This window comes from Apiospora phragmitis, assembly GCF_038363925.1.
Source record: "Apiospora phragmitis strain CBS 135458 chromosome Unknown utg000006l:1.0-5683423.0:1.0-5690449.0, whole genome shotgun sequence".
NCBI classification, from domain to species: Eukaryota; Fungi; Ascomycota; class Sordariomycetes; order Amphisphaeriales; family Apiosporaceae; genus Apiospora; species Apiospora phragmitis.
The window spans coordinates 320174-338723 of NW_027117404.1; the positions used below are offsets into that span (position 1 = coordinate 320174).

The 18550-nt window shown below is 54.9% G+C and overlaps 8 protein-coding genes across 8 annotated transcripts; 3 read left to right on the forward strand and 5 right to left on the reverse strand.

Annotated features, from left to right (window-relative positions):
- Nucleotides 1-2474: 2474 nt before the first annotated feature.
- On the forward strand, nt 2475-4854 carry PG994_005358 (fungalysin metallopeptidase; the record flags this gene model as incomplete). Its single annotated transcript, XM_066856767.1, has 7 exons — nt 2475-2828; nt 2884-3282; nt 3366-3891; nt 3969-4137; nt 4226-4471; nt 4536-4767; nt 4834-4854. 7 exons carry the CDS (start codon nt 2475-2477, stop codon nt 4852-4854), a joined length of 1947 nt encoding a protein of 648 aa, XP_066716036.1.
- Nucleotides 4855-5272: 418 nt separating this feature from the next.
- PG994_005359 (FAD-binding oxidoreductase) lies at nt 5273-7127 on the reverse strand (the record flags this gene model as incomplete). Its single annotated transcript, XM_066856768.1, is given in 7 exon segments — nt 5273-5631; nt 5666-5784; nt 5918-6045; nt 6063-6347; nt 6411-6472; nt 6560-6894; nt 6967-7127. The coding sequence occupies 7 exon segments, from the start codon at nt 7125-7127 to the stop codon at nt 5273-5275; spliced, it is 1449 nt and encodes a 482-aa protein (XP_066716037.1).
- A 474-nt stretch (nt 7128-7601) lies between these two features.
- On the reverse strand, nt 7602-8569 carry PG994_005360 (uncharacterized protein; the record flags this gene model as incomplete). Its single annotated transcript, XM_066856769.1, has 3 exons — nt 7602-7778; nt 7814-8223; nt 8296-8569. The coding sequence occupies 3 exons, from the start codon at nt 8567-8569 to the stop codon at nt 7602-7604; spliced, it is 861 nt and encodes a 286-aa protein (XP_066716038.1).
- Nucleotides 8570-9582: 1013 nt separating this feature from the next.
- Nucleotides 9583-10322, forward strand: PG994_005361 (uncharacterized protein; the record flags this gene model as incomplete). The annotated part of the gene is made up of 2 exons (XM_066856770.1): nt 9583-10221; nt 10266-10322. The coding sequence occupies 2 exons, from the start codon at nt 9583-9585 to the stop codon at nt 10320-10322; spliced, it is 696 nt and encodes a 231-aa protein (XP_066716039.1).
- Nucleotides 10323-11499: 1177 nt separating this feature from the next.
- On the forward strand, nt 11500-12372 carry PG994_005362 (uncharacterized protein; the record flags this gene model as incomplete). The annotated part of the gene is made up of 1 exon (XM_066856771.1): nt 11500-12372. The coding sequence occupies one exon, from the start codon at nt 11500-11502 to the stop codon at nt 12370-12372; it is 873 nt and encodes a 290-aa protein (XP_066716040.1).
- A 472-nt stretch (nt 12373-12844) lies between these two features.
- On the reverse strand, nt 12845-13426 carry PG994_005363 (uncharacterized protein; the record flags this gene model as incomplete). Its single annotated transcript, XM_066856772.1, has 1 exon — nt 12845-13426. One exon carries the CDS (start codon nt 13424-13426, stop codon nt 12845-12847), a length of 582 nt encoding a protein of 193 aa, XP_066716041.1.
- A 709-nt stretch (nt 13427-14135) lies between these two features.
- Nucleotides 14136-14875, reverse strand: PG994_005364 (uncharacterized protein; the record flags this gene model as incomplete). The annotated part of the gene is made up of 2 exons (XM_066856773.1): nt 14136-14249; nt 14276-14875. The coding sequence occupies 2 exons, from the start codon at nt 14873-14875 to the stop codon at nt 14136-14138; spliced, it is 714 nt and encodes a 237-aa protein (XP_066716042.1).
- A 936-nt stretch (nt 14876-15811) lies between these two features.
- On the reverse strand, nt 15812-17842 carry PG994_005365 (uncharacterized protein; the record flags this gene model as incomplete). Its single annotated transcript, XM_066856774.1, is given in 4 exon segments — nt 15812-16112; nt 16168-16641; nt 16702-16885; nt 16897-17842. The coding sequence occupies 4 exon segments, from the start codon at nt 17840-17842 to the stop codon at nt 15812-15814; spliced, it is 1905 nt and encodes a 634-aa protein (XP_066716043.1).
- Between the last annotated feature and the right edge of the window lie 708 nt (nt 17843-18550).

Here is an 18550-nt window from a genome sequence, read left to right on the forward strand (position 1 = left end):
GTTGCAATGGTCTATAAATAGCTTGACAGTATGCAAGGCTATCTCGAATTGTGTTACTTGTAGTAATGCTTATTTGAAGCAGCGATGCTTTCGTCTTGGCTACTAGGGGTGAATGTCGCATCGTCCACTCGACATCATTCGAGGATTTCAAAGAAATCTGTTCCATCATCAATCCTCTTTGTCACACATGGTGTTCACAGTAGCCAGCCATCTCATCCGCCGATAAAGAGAAAATACCTAGCGCAAGCAGGTGTCCCTAATGGGGAAGTTCCTTGGCGATGTAGATGGTGCCGGTGTGGATGGACATCAATCGCGCATCAATCTGCAGCATCGCAAGGCTGATTCTTTATCGTCCTGCATTCTGCTTTTGTCTCCAGAGATATCAAGCCATTGTTAGCGAGGGGTGCTATTGCAGCAGTAGGAATAGTAGCAGTGCATCGTCAGCTGTAGAGCGAAATGTTCCGATTGGTTTCCGCATGGCAGATTGCAATCTAGACTCATGGGCAATGCAACCCAATCAGTATGGAAGCTGCTTTGAGCTTACTGGCGTACTCACTCACACCTTTACATTTTCGAAGACCTTCTTGAATAGGTAGGAAGTAGTGTTAGACCAAACGAGAAAGACCAGCAGGCAGCACGCTCGCGGAATCGGACCTTCAACCCGCGTACTCTTTTATTAGGCATGAAGCGAACGCGTGGTGCGTCGGGGCTCCGTCGGTAATGCTTTCTCCCTCTCTCTTTACAGCTGCGCGCGCAAGGCGCTGGAAATGAATGGGCGCAAGTGAGCAGAGAGGGAGAAGAAAGAGAGAGAGAGGAGAGGGCGCGACGATGGCCTGTGCGGGCCGGATCGTGCTAAGACAATGGATCTGCCGGAGAAATCATCCATGGCCAGCACTTGATCTCGGACTCCTCTACAACATCATTCGCGAATGGCCGGCCGGCGATCTCATCTGGGAGTGGCACGTGAAAAGGCGACTCTGTTTTGGGCAGACGAGATTGTGTCATTGGGTCGGGACCCTGGGCCGGAAGGGGAAGGTGAGTAGAAGACGTCGAGGGTCATGCAGAGTGCCTCCGCTAAAGAAGAGCTGCCGCTAGCTTGACTTTTAGGTCCTGTCTTTTCTTCGGTAGCGCTACCACTCCCCCCACACAGCCACACCTACAGCGCACACCCAGCACCCACGCAATTCCGAAGCCGCCATAGTTTGCTCTCTTATCTCTACCGTTTCTTTCTTGCGGCCGGGTAGTGCCATTGGTGGATACATAGTCATGCCCTCTTGCTGCGATGCTCAACAGCTATAAGATGATGCCGAGTGGCTCACTGCGGAGATGAGAGAAGCTCTTGGCATCATGCCAAGAGGGCCCGTCTGCTGCAGGACCTCACCCGCTAAACCACGACGAGAATGTGCCATTGAGCTCACGGCCGCAGACAGACGCCCACCACCCAGCAATCCGCTATCAACGAGCATACGCACGGATTCCCATCGTCTCATGCAGATATGTCGTTTGCGCAATGCGGATATCCCTCACATGTGCATGTCCCGGATTGGCAGGCGCACAAATGACCATGGCAAGCATCCGGGCAGCGAAGGTAGCTTAGGGTTCCCTTGCCTCAACTTCTGGAGACCGTTACACCAGCCACGGGGCTATGGGTGCACAATCGCCGACGTAGCAGTCAATTTTGTCAGTCATACAGGGCCAAGAGACCGGTCACGGAGTTTTTCTTGATCCTCTACAGCCAGACAGACAGGCCCGCCCGACCGCCTTGATGTTCGAGGGGAGATGACCTGACAACAATGGTGAACTCGTCGGTCTTGTTTTTACTGCGACAAAATCTCCCCGAGTCTAAGGGCGTGTGATGGCACTCTGAACCATGTTCGCCGCAACGGGCCTCGAGGCAGATCCGGATGCGGCCGGATTGCCCAAGTCTCAGCAACTAAGGTTATCTTGTGGTTCGTCGCCCTGGCATGGGATGAATCGCGTATCCTTCCCCTGTCCTGCAGGGTCTCATCAGTCGGATGCGAAGCCTACCTAACAATCCAGCTTCTCCCAAGGCACACGTGAAGACCACCTTCCCTTTTGTCTTGGCCTCTCAAGCCGCAATCTCACCCAACTGGAGACTTGCTTACCCGCCAGACCTATGCACCATCCACACTGGTTCTACTCCGCGCCTGCCTATAGCTGCCCTGCATATCACGAACTACGGCCTTTCTACTCGGCCCAGGAAGGTGCAGTGAGCCCTTGCAAGGCCTAGTACCCGCCTATATGCGCCCATCTATTTCTATTGGCCCTAGTGAGCCTCCTTTCGGATTAGGAAGCTCATCCCGCTAGCTTTCCTTGCCCGGCATCACAAGTCATCATGGAGATCAGCTATATAAGACCAAAGGCCATCGCGACAGGATGGAGAAGAGATCCAGGTAGCTCTCTAGCCCAGTATCAAGCTCCCGTCCTCTCCTGTCGTTTCCAGCTCCGTCAACATGCGCTCCTCCTTTCTTCTCGGCCTCCTTGGAGCCACTCTGCACATCAACGCCCACCCTGTGGGTCACAACAGCTACAAGGCAAACCTCCGCCGTCGATCCGTCGACCTCAATGCCTTCCGCCTGAAGTCCACAGCCGAGTACATCAGCTCCAAGGTTAGCGCCGACGCCGTCAAGATTGCTCGACGTGACACCTACGTCGACACTGCTACCGACTTGGTCAAGACCATTGCTCCTGGTGCCGAATTCCGCCTCGTTAATGACCACTACGTCGGCGACAATGGCATTGCCCATGTGAACTTCAAACAGACCGCTCATGGTCTTGACATTGATAACGCTGATATCAACGTTAACGTGAGTTATCTGACCCGTTGCCTCTTGAGGATACCTCCTCTAACGATCAACTTAGATTGCCAAGGATGGAACCGTGTTCTCTTACTCGAACAACTTCTTCACCGGAGAGGTTCCTGCCGAGAGCCCCCTGACGAAGCGCGCATTCAGTGACCCCACTGTTGCTCTGAGCGGAGCCACCAAGATCCTCGATCTTGGTATCTCTGGCCAGGCATCTGCGGAGGCCGCTGCTGATGCGAAGGAGACATACACCCTCAAGGGCACTTCGGGTGCGGAGAAAGACCCGGAGGCCAAGCTGATGTACTTTGTCAAGGCCGATGGTACCCTCGCTCTGACCTGGAGAGTCGAGACGGACATCATGGACAACTGGCTGCTCAGCTACGTCGATGCTACTACCAACGAGGAGGTCCACGGTGTCGTTGACTACGTCGCCGAGGCCACTGACGCTACCTATCTGGTCTAGTAAGTGGCATTGTCCCCGATCCGGTGCGCAGGTAGACTAACATGTACACAGCCCCTGGGGAATCAACGACCCCACAGAGAGCAGCCGCAAAGCTCTCAGCAAACCCCTGGGACACCACTTCCAACCCCTTCACCTGGATTGGTGATGGCACCACGACCTACGACACGACGCGCGGCAACAACGCCATTGCCCAGACAAACCCCAACGGCGGATCGTCGTACCTGAACAACTACCGCCCCACGAGCACCAGCGGCAACTTCTCCTACGCGTATGACGCCAAGATGTCGCCGCCCTCGACGTACAGGGACGCCGCGGTCACGCAGCTGTTTTATACGGCCAACACCTACCACGACCTGCTCTACTCGCTCGGCTTCACCGAGGCCGCCGGCAACTTCCAGGTCAACAACAACGGCAAGGGCGGCAAGGGCAGCGACTTCGCCATCCTGAATGCGCAGGACGGGTCCGGCACCAACAACGCCAACTTCGCCACCCCTCCCGACGGCCAGCCCGGCCGCATGCGCATGTTCCTCTGGACCCGATCTACTCCCCAGCGTGATGGTGCTTTCGAGGCTGGTGTCGTCATTCACGAGTACACCCACGGTCGTAAGTTTGGACAGGACCCCTTCCTTGGCCGCAGGGGGGTGAACCGCAGAGCTCGCTGCTGACCTGATTCACTACAGTTTCCAACCGCCTTACCGGTGGACCGGCCAACTCCAACTGCCTCAACTCTCTCGAGGCCGGTGGTGTGGGTGAGGGCTGGGGTGACTTCATGGCCACGGCCATCCGTCTGAAGCCTAGCGACACCCGCAACACCGACTACCCCATGGGTGTCTGGGTTTACAATGACCCGTAAGTGTTTTCTCTCCTCTTGCACTCGCACCACTGTGTGTATAGTCGTTCCTGTAAGACATGTACTGACAGCCTTGCTCCCCTACAGTGCTGGTATCCGCTCCGTGCTCTACTCGACCAGCCTCACTGTTAACCCCAACACCTACACGACCCTGAACACGCTGAACGAGGTCCACGACATTGGCGAGACCTGGGCTACGATGCTCTACGAAGTTATGTGGAACCTGATCGACATCCACGGAAAGAACGACGGCCCCAAGCCCACCTTCAGCAACGGCGTCCCCACCGACGGCAAGTACCTGACCATGAAGCTGGTCGCCGATGCCATGGCTCTGTAAGTGCTCTCTGCCCCTCCATTCCCTCTAATTACCCAACATGCGCTAACAACACTTTCCTAGGCAACCTTGCAACCCCAACTTCGTACAGGCCCGCGACGCCATCCTGGATGCCGACGAGGCCCTGACGGGCGGTGCCAACGCCTGCCCCATCTGGACGGCGTTCGCCAAGCGCGGGCTCGGCAGGGCGCCAAGTACGCTCGAGCAGGCGCACGGGCAGCACGACCATTCCCGCGGGCGTGTGCTAAACAAAGCGCTCATTCGTTACGGGGCTTGGGAGCGTTCACAGCGCATGGTATCGGGAATATATCTGGGTAAGAATGGAGTCGGAGTTTTTCTTTTTTTCCTCATCAGATCTTAGCATTTCATGACGAGACGATAAAGACACGCATGATGGATGGATGGATGTATTGCTTAATGCATACGGGGTTTGGGGGGGGGGGGTTGTCTGGTTAATTCTTAATCTATTTTACACAAATATTGCTGGTTCTTCCCTTGCTGTTGGAACAGCTGGAACTGAAGCTGTCCATATTACTCTAAAAGGGGTGCCACGTGCCTACGCGCACGAACCCCTTTCCTGTTTTATCAAGAGGGGTATACCGATACCCCTCGCAGCTCGTACTGAAGATAGATATGAACAACAGAATAAGAACGATTGAACCCCGATTAAAACCGGAACCACCGTACGTACGAGAGCCCATTCAACACTTGCATCACCGACCATGTTCGCATACCTCGCCTCTGATTTGTACCTCTCTATACCATAACAGTCCCTTTTTTCGACGCATTACTACTACACTTCAGGGTAGCTTGAAAGCGCCAGCAAGCAGGCGATCAAACACGCGGTGCGGGCCGTAGTGCTCCCGAACCTCCCGCATCCTCCGCACGTTCTCGTCGCCGTAGCCGGCCATGATGGCCTGTCCCTCGTGGGCGTCGTTCAGGAAGAGGTACCGCAGGCGGCCGCCCCGGTCCCTGGCGGCGGCGGCGGCCTCCTCGATCTCGGCGTACAGGGCCGCGCCGGCGGTTCGCATACGCTCGTCGTCGGCGGCGTCCCACCAGCGGAGGTCGAGGCCGAACCACGACTGCGGGACGGCTTCCAGGCCCAGCGCGTTGCCGATGGCGCCGCCGCCGCCACCGGAGCGCGGCTGGCCGGCTTCTACTAGGTTCGGGGAGATGGGCTGCCAGCTGAAGACGGCGGTGCCGGCGGTGGCGGATTGGATGGTGGGCATGTGCGGGGGAGTGCAGCATCACGGCTTTGAGGGCGGCGGTCAGCTGCTTGGTGGGTTTGATGGTCAGGGCGTGGTGGCGGATGCTGCAGTAGCATACGTAGTCAGTCGTGTGTGTGTGTGCGGTTAACATCAGCTCACTCTGGGTCTGAGTTAAGCAAATGTAAGTAGCCGGTGAAAGACAAACACTACTATTCCGGACACAGGGCGGGACTTTACCGTGGTATAGGTGGCGTGGGGAACTCGCTCATGAGCTCGGTCAACGTCTTGATGCCGGTTGTGTCCAGGGTCGTCTCGAATCTGTCGAATACGGAAAACGCGGCCGGGCGGTTCTTCTCCATGGTGGGCTCGGTTTCAGATACACCAGCGTCAAGATGATGGTTTCGTTGGTGGCGACGAGGTCGATGTTGACGGAGGCCAGCGGGTCTCTGTCGGGGGCGGTCTCGTATTCGATCATGGCGTCCAGGAAGTCGTCGACTTGGTACCAACTGACGATCCTTGTGCCTCCCCAGACTTGCTGGATGGGGTAGGTCTTGAGGGTGAAAGACGTTACGATACCAAAGTTGTTGCTGCCCCCTTTGAGAGCCCAGAAAAGGTCTCTGTGTGAATACTCGTTTGCATTGACGGTCGAGCCATCAGCAAGAACGACCTGGGCTCTCCTTTATCAGTAGATAATAATAGCAGATGGGGTTGATGCGTTGACCAGACGTACTCCAAAGTTGACTACGTTATCACACGCCAGGCCATAGCTCTCTGAAAGGTAAGAGAGCCCACCTTGGGGGAGTATATCAGCCTTCTTCTTGAGTTTCATTCTATTTCATTAACCCATTTAACGGGGGGGGGGGGAGTAGTGCTACTCACATCCCAGTATCAGCCCCCCAACGCCCACATCCAGGTCCCGGTCTCCTACCACGGTGACTCCGTACTGGTCCAGGTAGTCGTAGACGTTCTGCCATCGGAGCCCGGTGCCTATGACTACTTTGTCGTGTTCGCCGTTGTACTCGATATCCGTGAAGCGAGACAAGTCGATCAGAACGCCATTGTCGACCACGGCGGCGCCGGGGATGGGCATGTGGCCGCCAGATCGGACCCCGAAACTCGCTTCCTTCTCGACAAGGATAGACACGGCCCCTTGCAGTTCGTCCACCGTGCGAGGCACGAAAATGCATGCGGGCGCCTGCCATGTAGTTTCCGACCTGGGCCCATCCTCTCGGTTTAGATTCCGGCCATGGCGTGGGGGACGGGCAGATTATGCTTGGCTATCTTACCACGAGGCCTGGATCAAGGGCTTGTAAGCATCATGCTGAGGGGTAAACGTTGCATTGTTGGTAAACGTCTGGCCCAAGCGCACACAGGCGGCACTGGCGGCTGGCACGAGTGACGACTGGTCGGATATGCTGAAGCCGGGGTTCATTGATAGGATATCCATGGCTAGAGCCGGGGCGCCGGAGTGAAATATATAAGTAAGGGGTATAACTTCAAACAGAGCAAGCGTGTTTGCTATGCTATCGTAACAGAGGGAAATGGGAGTTGGGATTGCACATCGTGAGGTATGCATACAGAGCGTATAAGAGGCCCAAGTCCCGTGGTGGTGTCGGTCGAGTAATGACATGATCCACTACGCCTCCCACACTTCCCACAGTGCTGGAATCAAACCAACGCCATTGGCTGTTCCATCCAATAGGGTTGCATTTAGGCAAATTCGGTTGCTTGAACCCTTGCTTTATGTAACCGGGATTCTGACAAGGATGCACGGCATAAACGCGTAATCCCCATTCACCGCCGCCGGATGAGTCTGGGGAGGTGGATACCCGCCTCCTATGTGGCCTCTAGCATCAGCCTCGCATCACAAGTATATGAATTATATGAGTAATCGAGTAGAATGGCCCGGTTTCATAGGCTATCATTTCCTGCCCGTCAACTTCTTCTTCAGTGCTCGAAGCCGTGTCTCACATTTGTTCAGCACGAAAACCGCGTACTCGCCGTGGTCAGCAGCCTCCGCACTGGCCCGTTTCTTGATACCCATGTATTCCTCTCGATCCTCCTTTGACTCCCCAATTGGCACCACAACGCCAGCGAACTTGCAAAGAAATGGCGTTGAGTCGCATGCGGCACACGGCCGTTTCCGTCTTGGAACGGGTGGATCTGGACGAAGTCCATGGAATATTTGGCTGCGAGTGACATGGGGTCGATCACCTTCTTCTCCATTGCCGCTTGGATGTCCGTATTCAACTGCTCGACGAGCTCCTTCATCTTCTTGGGCACGAACTGTGGAGGTGTGAAGAGTGTGTTGCCGGCACCCACAACCACGTTTCGGTATATGCCGGCGTACTCTTTGGCTTGGGTGACGCCGATGACCTTGCCCTTGCCGTCGTGGTGATCGATTGCAGTGTCTGAGCAGAGGGTTCGGTGGGTATCTTTGAGTAACTTCTCGGAAAAGGGTTCGTCAAGGGCCACAACCCGGTCGAGCACAAACTGGAATGCCTTGACATGGTTTATGACTTCTCCACGGCCCCGAGCGAATGCTTTTCAGAGGCATTGTCTTGTAGTCACTGTTGGGCTACTTGGCATACATCTCCCAAAGTTTCCTCTCGTACTCGGGTGTTCTCTCGTCGGTGATTTCCATGTCTTCACCGTCCAGAATTCGCTGGCAGATCTCGAGGGTCTCGTCCAGCCCAGGCCAGCTCGTTCGATCTGATTGCTGCCGAAGATGGATCTCATAATCGAGTCCTTGAGTTGTTTCTCGATGACCTCTGGTTTCTGTGCGCTGAAAGGGGCGGCTGGCTGAATGGTGGCTAGCCACTGTGCAGCTTTGCTGAACAACGCTTTGGAATCCTGATCCGGAGAGTAGACGCGACAGATGTCGTCCATCTTGATTCTGAGTGACATTTCTGGTGGCCAGGTCTTGGAAATTGTGCCACGAAGTCTCAAGCTTCGAGTGCTTGGAGTATCCATGTTCGTGGATGAGGAAATTTGCAGCCCTGGGAAAACGTCTGGCAACTACACTTTCCCTTTTGTGGGAGATTGGCGTGACCTTATGCGAATGGAGATACCGTAGGAGAAAGAAATGACTCTAATCAACGTTCGGACTGACCATAGATTGACCATAGATTAACCATACACTGAAATAAACGCCCGCCAACGCCTTGGACGTGCACCTAGTATGGCTTCAACGCGGAATAAACGTACACATGGTATGGAATCAACGCACAGAATAGTATTGGAAGTCCGAAGCGTTGAAAATAATAAAGTTGATTTCCATTAAGGCGTCTATTGGACGGTCTACGAGTTGCTATTCCACACGTAAATAGTAGCAGGATTTAATTTTAGTTCTAGGACATTATGACTTCTTTTGGTTTGGGTTCTTAATGATTGGGTTGTGTGAAGGTTTAGTGTTACAACGGATAGTCCTTCCTTCCTACATATCTCCGAATCCTGTTTACCACATATAAGTACAACAGATAGATCGGCCTCTAACTTCCCTTTGGATTTACTGATACATACAGTGTAGAATTTAGTTACTCGGCTCCTTATTACCGTCAGACCTGAGCCCACGACTTAGCATTTTACCACTTTGAACATCATGATGAAAATTGCACGAGACATGATGGTCGCCAGAAACCCAAGGGCTCAGAACTCTGAGTCTACGGGGTATGGCCATATGATGATAGATGAGCCGTTCGAGCATCTTTCGGCACACTATGCCTCCAGCTTGTCGGACTATCTGGAGGAGGAGGTACCAAAACCGACTTCCTCGCCAAGCGTGTCAGATGATGAACGGCCTCTTCTGGAGGACGCGGATGAATCAGACTCCATCTCGGATGAGCAATCACTAAAACGTGATCTGGAGTCAACCCATTCTCCCCAGGATCCATCGAAGCATGATGGCCTTGGCGTCGTCCAAGCCGGAGGCGGCACTTTCTACGAGGAGGATGATAGACCGTATCGTGTGCGGCTGGGATTTAAGGCCCGACCCAGATGCCTCTGACGAGCATCTCCGCAGCGGATGGTGGGCCGAAATGTTTATCAAGTGCCACAGCGTGCCCCAGCTCATGAAAGAGGGCCTGTACTGGACGGGTGAGAACATCTGTCAGGAGGAAGGGAGGATCATGTGCGAACCCAGCCCCAACGACCTCAAGCAATACGAACAATACAAACCGCTGTCCGGAGAGTCAATCGATTGCGGACCGTACACGCGGCACTACTACCTGAGGGACCTGCAGGAGTCCCCGCCGCGCTGGACCGCGGACCTGCAGTGCCACTCGGACAGGCTGGCGACACTGTCCCGCTTCCGGCCGGAGACGTACCTGACCGGCAAGAACGTGGACTTCGCCCTGGCCTTTTCCACCAACGGCGCCCTCGTCTACTCGTGGCGGGACTGGTGCGTCGAGAACTCCTTCAATGCCCTCTACGACGACATGCCGATGCGGGGCTGGTGGCCCTGGCCCAAGGCGCGGGAGCCGGAGGAGGCTGCTACGACGGCAGGGCCGCTGCCAACAACGCCGGGTGGGACCGACAGGGGGGTGGGGTCGCCAGTGACACTGAGACATCCTCGGACACCCGGCAGACTAGTTTTACTAAGATCGGGAAGCGCATATCGAGGAACATCTCTCTCAATTTCTGAGAACCCACTCATGGTTTGGTTGGCCAAAATCAAAAAAGGGGGACTCGCAACAAAAAGATTTTCCTCTAATATCAGTCTGCTTTAGAAGAACAGGTTTTTTTTGAAATTAAGGACATGGGTTGGAAACTTTTGGTTTTGCTGCAAATGGCCTTTGGGACTCTCGGAGACCAAAAGGGAAGATTACCCAGGGGTGACCCGTGTAACATATCTAGCTTTGCTTCCGAAGAACCTTCCCTAAGCTTACAGGCAGCTGACCTCCAGGGGCAGCAGGCATCCAGATATTTGCTGGGGCAAAGCCAAGGCTGGCTGGCCCCCAAACAGGACCCTGAAGGACCCAAATCGATTTTGTGGGAGGGCGAGAATGACGATTGGCTGGAAAGCGAAAGAAGCAGGCACCATACGCCTCGGTGCGATGCTGTAGACTACTATATCGGGGGGGGCTTTTGCCTGTAGGGCTGTTCAGGTGACTGCCACAGTGCTACAAAAAAAGCAAATTTCACCCTGGACAAACCGTTTACCCTGCCACCCCATATGGCCATACCGAAATCGAGGAAGGATCGGCCTATTGTCAGCTGACCACCACCAACGTGAATGGATTTAATGCTATCGGCATCGTATGAAGACGGCCAATTCTGCCCCGAGGTGATACCATACGGTGTAAAATCCTTTCTAGCTCCAGCTTCCTTGTTAGTTGCACTGTCAGGTGTGGTATCAACGGGGGTGGCTCACCCAGGGAGGGGATTCCACAGCCAAAGCACCGGAGACACCTTCAGCCTAGCCTAGCATTGCATTTATTTCTATTGATCTTATTCACTCGTAGTACTTGAAGTTGTTACACATGGTACTACATTGTGACCAATGAGGCTTACAAGGATTGACCGCAGCCGCTCACGCGCTGCCTCCAGGACGATCATAACCCAATCTGAGTCAGATTCTGGCGAAGGGGTCTCGTGGCCTTCCTTAATTGTGGCTTCTGCTTCCTCTCCAGCCCAGTCCACCGTAGTAGAAGCCAAGTCCATATAAATTGCCAGGATGTTCCGGAAGCATGGTGATGGAATTCGGCGGTTTGGGACCCGTTCTGTCTAACAAAAGCCCCTTAATTACTCCTCCCTCCCCAATTACTCATCCTCCTCGCCTTTTGGTCATTGTGGCTGTAAGTCAGTCGCCTGCTATTACAATGTCTACAGCTGCCAAAGAAACGCGCCCCCCGTTACCTTCTGTTGCGACAAACGTCGGAACAACAGCAACAAGAGCAACAACATCCGCACCACCAGCACCGGCGGCATCGACAAGCAAGCCGAACAAGGCCGTGCACGACTCCCTGACCCCCGAGAGCCCCGAGCTGACCCGCCAGCACGTCCGCGCCGACACCCACATGACGTGGGGCTCCCCCGCGGGCCTCGGCATCCGCGCCTCCAACGACGAGAACCTACTCATCTTCCGCAAGGCCGTCGGCATCAACTACCTGCCGGCGGTGCGGGGCCCGGCCTTTGACCGCCCGGCGACCGTCGTGAGCCCGCGCACGCTCGAGGAGGGCCGCCGGGCCGCCATCGGAATTTATCGTAGTGTCATCACCGAGGCCTCGCACAAGCACGCGCTCTACACCGTCATGACCATCCTGTTGTATCTGTGCTACTTCGCGCAGGTTGTCATCGGCGCGGCCCTGACGGCGCTGGGTTCCGTCGCCGCCCGGTACTCGGCCGCCATCACGGTGCTGGGCGCGCTCAACACGGCGCTCGCGGGCGTGCTGGCGCTGATCCGGTCGTCGGGCCAGCCGCAGAAGCTGGGCCGGGACCAGGTCGGCTTCCGCAAGCTGCAGGACTGGATCGAGGAGACGGACGCGCTGCTCGCCGTGGGGGTCCTGGGCCGCAGCCGCCGCGAGGTCGGCCTGCTCGTCGAGGTCGCCTTCCGCAAGTACAACGCCGCCAAGGAGAGCGAGGAGAACAACCGGGCCGACATGTACGTCCAGCAGCCCGAGGACGAGAACAGCGTCGGCGCGGGCGCGAACGGGGCCGCGAAGAACGGGGCGGGTTCGAGAGCGGGTAATTAATCATTGGGGTGGCTTGGCTGTTGCTGATGGCTAGCACAATGTGTATGATAATGCCTTTTTTGGAGCTTCTTCCCCCCCCCCTAAATACGCTTATACCAGGCAGTAGGAAAGCTTCTTTTTTTAAAAGATATTCTATTCAGTCAAATACGATATGTGGACCCAAGGAGTTCCATTCAACTTCTGGAGTTAGACATCGCACCATTCAGTTCAATATCGATTGCTTCAGCTTTCGAATATACTATCAAGGGGTAGTATATTGGTCGACACGGATGTTGGTAAGTAGTGATGTTCCACGAGCTTCCAGACAAACAAACACCACCACCCCTGGAACTTATATAGATGAACAGAAACCTTGTATAAGTGAAACTATAAACCAAATCCACCATGGCCATATATCTGAAGTGAAAAGAAGAGATACCACCTATCACGACACTAATAACAATAGCGCCTTCGCAAAATCCCCCATCACCCCTCATATCCGCCAACCTATCGTCTCCTTCTTCTTCCTCCGCACCAAGCGCAAGCTCATGCTGAATACCCACAGAAGCGCCAGCCCGCACACCAGTACCGCGCCATCCCGACTCAGCCTGGATGTTGTCAATGTCTGCTGCAGAGCCGCCCCCAAGATGCCCCTCGTCGCGGCGTCGGTACCAGCTAGAAGGAGAGGCGGCCTCTTTTCTCCCTCTTCCGCAGCCTGTTGCTGCGGCGGCACGAACAGGGCCGCCGTGGCCTTAGTCATGCCACCAAATTCGCTCTGCTGCTGCACGAAGTCGTAGTCGCCCGATGTATGGTTCAGGACCACGGCGCCCTCGAACAGAGGATCTGCTGCTGCTGCTTCTCCTCCTTTGAGCGATGATGAGTCGCCTTCAGGTCCTTCGTTGACCACGAAGCAGGCACAATACAGGGCCTGGACCGCGTCGCCCTGAGCCGTGTAGTGCAGGGGTATGTCGATAACATCGTCACCCTCCGAGGAGCCGGCCGTTGTTGTCTGATATGCTTCCTCCGCGGACACCCGTAGTGGTAGTGGTATCGTCAAGCTCGGAAGCCGCGGCATACACAGCAATAATGTCATCTCCTTGGTCGTTGTCGTCAATGAGCCAAGTATGGGAAGTGTTGTCCGGGTAGTGGCAGATGCAGTGATCCCCTAAAGGGGCCTCGCCGTTTCTGGGATAGTACATGGCTTGGAATTTCACTTGAGCAACTAGATTCACTACAGAAGCTCAAAATACTTCAGCGTGTAACTGAACAGGACATGGTCAATTTCAAATGCGCAGGAGCAAAAGCGGCGCACTATATTTGGCTAAGTTCGTCTTCAACTGTCATCCCTTGTCTAATTAAAACCCCGTCGAACCTGACCCGCGGCATAGAGCGGCTCGCAACAACTCATTTAAAACACGGTGATCTTACTACTCAAACGTGGTAGCCGCGTCACGCTGAGGAATTCAGGGTTGTTAGCCTGCAGGTCCCAAACAACGTGGCCGAACAGCCAGTGTCAGCCTGGAATTGCTGAACTGCACTTTGCCGCCACTACAAGGCCTGAAATGCTGTCGATGATTATCCTCCACTACACGTGGTAGTGTCGGTCAACAGTAATGTGAAAACGTGAAATCTTGTGGTATCATTATCTGTATCGAGCCAACGCTTCAGTCTTGGCTTATCGTACATGCCATGTAGTGTTTTTTGTCTCCCACACACCTTCAATCTAGAACATGAGCGCCATCCATCTCCTCCTCCAACGCCCCTTCTCTCCTTCCTTCCTTCCTTTACCGCCTCCCCGGCAGACCCGGCACGCCGACGTACCGCTCCTCGCGCTCCGTGAGGAACATGACCTGGACCCAGAACTCCTTCAGGTCCTTGTCCCACCAGGTCCAGTAGCGCTCCCCGTGCGGTCGATCTCGCGCGCCTGCAGCTTGAACCCGCACGTCTCGTACGGCTCGGCCGCCACGAGCATGTACTGGAAGTTCTTGTCGGGCGGGTCGTCGACGCGCTGCTCGAACGCGCTCATGAACCGGACTTTCGGCACCTCGCTGGCCGAGATCTCCGGGTACTGCAACTGGAACAGCAGCCCCTGCTGCCGCGTCACCGCGTCCCGCACTTTCGTGATCTTGTACCCGGGCCGCCCGATCTTGACCACGTTGCGCTTCGCTCCCCCCAAGCCCAGCGCGCCGAACCCGGCGCCCACGACGCCCACCGGCAGACCCGTCCGCTCGTCGATCTGGCCCTTGCCCTCCTTCTGTTCCTTGGCCGCGCGCCGCGCGAGGTTGGTCTGATGCTTCTTGCCCTGGGTGTGGGCGAGGTAGGAGCCGTCGTTCTGGTGCACCGTGAGGCAGAGGCGGCACTCGAAGGAGCCGACGTGGTTCTTGAAGAAGTAGGGGTCTTTGTCGAGGTCGATGGTCTCGAGGGCGAGCTTGCGCAGGCGTTCGCGGCGGTCGGCCGTGGTGGCGCTGCTGGAGGCGACACCACCGCCGCCGAACTTGGAGCCGGCGCGGTTCTGGTAATCCATCTTGGGAGTTGGGTGGTTTTGTCGTCGTCGATAGCAATGGGACCTTCCGCGAAAGAGTCTTAGGTTTTATTTTATAGAACACCGAAGGTGAATTGGAGTGAGATACGACGTCGAATCAAGTCGCACTAGTAGGTAGAAGGCCAATGAATGATGAATTCAATGGATGGGATAGAGAAGGCTGATCAAGTACCGAGAAACAGAAGCGAGCAAGGGTTGGATAAGATAAGAGGTTCTGGCGAGTGGGGCCTGCATATTGTTTTGGAGCTAAGCTTTCAAACATGGAAGTCTGGCATCCGCTTATCTACATATGCGTGCTTATGCATCTAGCCATCTCTTGACTACCACCCACCTACAATTGCATGTAGTATTCTACGAAAGAAGCGAAAGAAGCAAAAGACACAGGTCACACCATGTAGCTCAGAGATGTAGTAGTATTATGCTTTCATTGGGTTCTTTTTATCGTGCCGTCTTATCATCAATTATCGCCTGCCAGATTAAAGCACGATTCCATTTCGTGTCTAGGACATCATGTCGTACCAGGTCCAAAGCGTGCATTAGACAAGCTGTATGTCCGCCTGTCAAGAGACCAACAGATGTCGTACCTTACATGTACACACATCAGTAGGAGACAACTCAAGTAAGCCCCTAGACAATGGCCGTCTGAGACCACCGACGAATGTTTGTAGCATCCACATACGTATCCCCTACAATTCTCGGACCAAATAAGCTAGTTCTGCAGTGTGAATTCTTTCAAGTATTTGGATCGCTGGCTCATCGAAGCATCGAATAGTATCGCCAAAGTGCAATCGGGAATCCAAACAAGCTCCTTGACACTTGCGGGGCGTCACACATATCCAGGGTACTGAGGTAGTCATCGAGTCGAGCACCGGGAGAGTCGATGTTCTTTATGGCGGCCATCGATCCAACTCGATAGATCTAGCGGAAGTTGTTATCGAACCGCTTGAATGTGTAACCAATGAACGGCAAGCTCATCTCGGGCGACTCTTCGACAGCCTTGCCAGCGGCAAGTGCCTGCGCCTTGAGTACCGTCGCGTTGTCCGTCTGGTCAATCTCGTCCGTGGGGAAGTATGTCGTGTCGATGCTTGACGTCAGGCGAGGTTCGAAAGGAGCACGGATGCGGCGCAGGCTCTCAAATTCGACTCCGCGGAAGAAGGGGTGTGCCTTGATGTCCTGAGCTCCGTGGCGGCCGAGACGAGCCTCGGTGTTACAAACCAGACTGGGCCAAGTTAGCGAATTGCTGCTGATACATATTGAACAAAGAATAGACAAACCTTCGAATCAGATGCTCGGCCTCGGCGCCCAGCGTAATGTCATCCGGGAAGTAGAGAGACTGTCTCCAGTTCACGATCTTCCTGTAGGTGTCGTGGCTATCTTCGGCACAGAACGGCGGCCAACCGACCAGACACTCGAACATAATAGTGCCGAGGGACCACCAGTCGCAGTCGAACGAGTAGCCGTGGCCAGTGAAGATCTCAGGAGCAATGTAGTCAGGAGTACCGACGGTAGAGTAGGCCATCAGTCTTCGCGACCGTCTCCAGTCGTTAATCTGCGAACGGTTGCTAACCGTAAGGTTGATCTGGTCGATAGCGACCGAGTTTCGGTCCCTCGGCCGGTTCGACTTGCCCTGCAGCAGCTGTTGGTAGTAGTTGTTATCGTGCAACTTGTGGAAACCGGTGGACAGACCGAAATCCGTCAGCTTCACGTGACCACCTCGGTCCAGTAGGATATTGTCAGGCTTGATATCACTAAGCAAAGAAGTCAGCGGGTATACCTAAAAACACGCTGTGGTTAGTATCGTGACGTACCGATGAATGAAGCCAAGCTTGTGAACTGCGTCAATCGCGAGCACTATCTCGGCGATGTAGAAACGCGTGATATCCTCGGAGAAAATCTCGTATTTGATGAGCATGGTCATCAAATCACCACCAGGTAAGAACTCCATCAACATGTACAGGAAGTTGGCGTCCTGGAAAGTCGTGAAGAGCTTGACTACCAAGGACTGTCCGACTCGGCCAGAATATCTCGCTCGGCACGCACGTGCGCCAATTGGTCCTTCTTGAACATTTCCGTCTTAATCAGGGACTTCATCGCATACACCAAACCATCGGCCTTCTTCTGCACCAGCTTGACTTCACCGAAAGCACCCTTGCCGATGATCTTGATGGTGCTGTAGTTCTCGGGCTTGTCCTTAGTTCGCAGGAATCGCAGGTATCGGCCCTCCTTCTTGCCGCCGTTTTGCCAGATCTGCTCCCTTCGGGATGCGGAGTGGTTGGGGTCGCTCAGCTTCTGCTCCATCTCGCTCTGGCGGAGGTTGCGCTCACGTGCGCGCTTGACGCTGTCCTTGAAGAAATCGGCTGCCAGCTGGGAACATTTCTTCTGGTTGTTATTGGCGTTCTGGCCGAATTTCTCGGGATTGCGCTCGGGAGCGGGTTGGAACTCGGTTGAGCGCTGGCCCTGGTTCGGCATCGGCGCATTCAGGTAGCTGTAGCTGGGTTGAGACTGGTTCGACGAGCCGGCGGTTCGAGGTCGCTGGGCGGGTGAGGGTCCGCGGGGAGAGCCGTATTGGGCACCTCGGGCAGAACCACCGAGGTTCTGATGGGAGAATTGGTGAGCTAGACCGACATTGGGGTCGTTGCCCGGGGTATTGGATCTCTGCTGGTAGCCAGCTTGCTGACCCTGGCCATAGTCGGCACCCTGCTGAGGGGAATACTGCTGCTGCTGGTATTGATTTTGCTGCATGAAGTAGTTGCCGGCTTGCTGGTAGCCTCCAGCGTACTGCTGGTTGGGAACTTGCTGCTGCTGCTGATGCTGGCCAGCCATTGCCTGGTTGGGAAAGACAGGCTGGGGGAAGGTCGAAGGCGTGGTGGGATATTGTCTGCTGTCAGACGGACCAAGACGCTGCTCGTTGTTCCCGATGTTCAGGTACAGGCGGTTGTTTGGGTCCATGGTGGCGGTTCGGCTGTGCGGTGTGTACTTGTATGGCCGAGACGCAGCGTGTTTCTACGGGATATGTGCCTGCAGAAAGGCAATTTCGATTGGACTCGTTCGGGCAGCGATCGTGCAGTAAATTAGTTGGGGGGTTAAGGAGGGGCAGCGAGAGTGAACAGCTAGCCGCCACTTGTTAGGGATGCTTGCTGAGGGAGGCAGACCGTCACGTCGAACTTGTGACGATGTGACACAAGATCAGATGAAGGAAAACCGGGCTACTGAAGAAGCAAAATAGCCACAAGCATGCCTGGTTGTTGACGACGAGGGAAGACGGGGTTGATGCGGTGAATGAATAGTATCAATGTTCGAAGAAGGAGTCCTTCACTTTCTTGTCGAAATCAATTGAGCTGGCATGTGCAGCTGGCTGTTTTGGTTTTCGAACTCGGTAAGGGGAAATCGCAGGAGCAGCGCACGCAACGCAAGAGAGGGGGAAATGCGGGCCGGTCGAGAGTAGTGCCCCCCCAGAACAAGCAAGGCCAGCAAGGGTGATGGCGGTGCTGATTGACTTCGAAATTGTTTCAGGTGGCAGTCGGTGGCGAGCAGTTGGACGTGATCGATTAAGTAATCAGGGAATTCGAAAGATCACCTCACTTTATCACTACCCTGTCGTTCTTTTCATCGTCTTGGCTGCATGTTCGTCTTGGTGGTTGACATATGTATGCACAT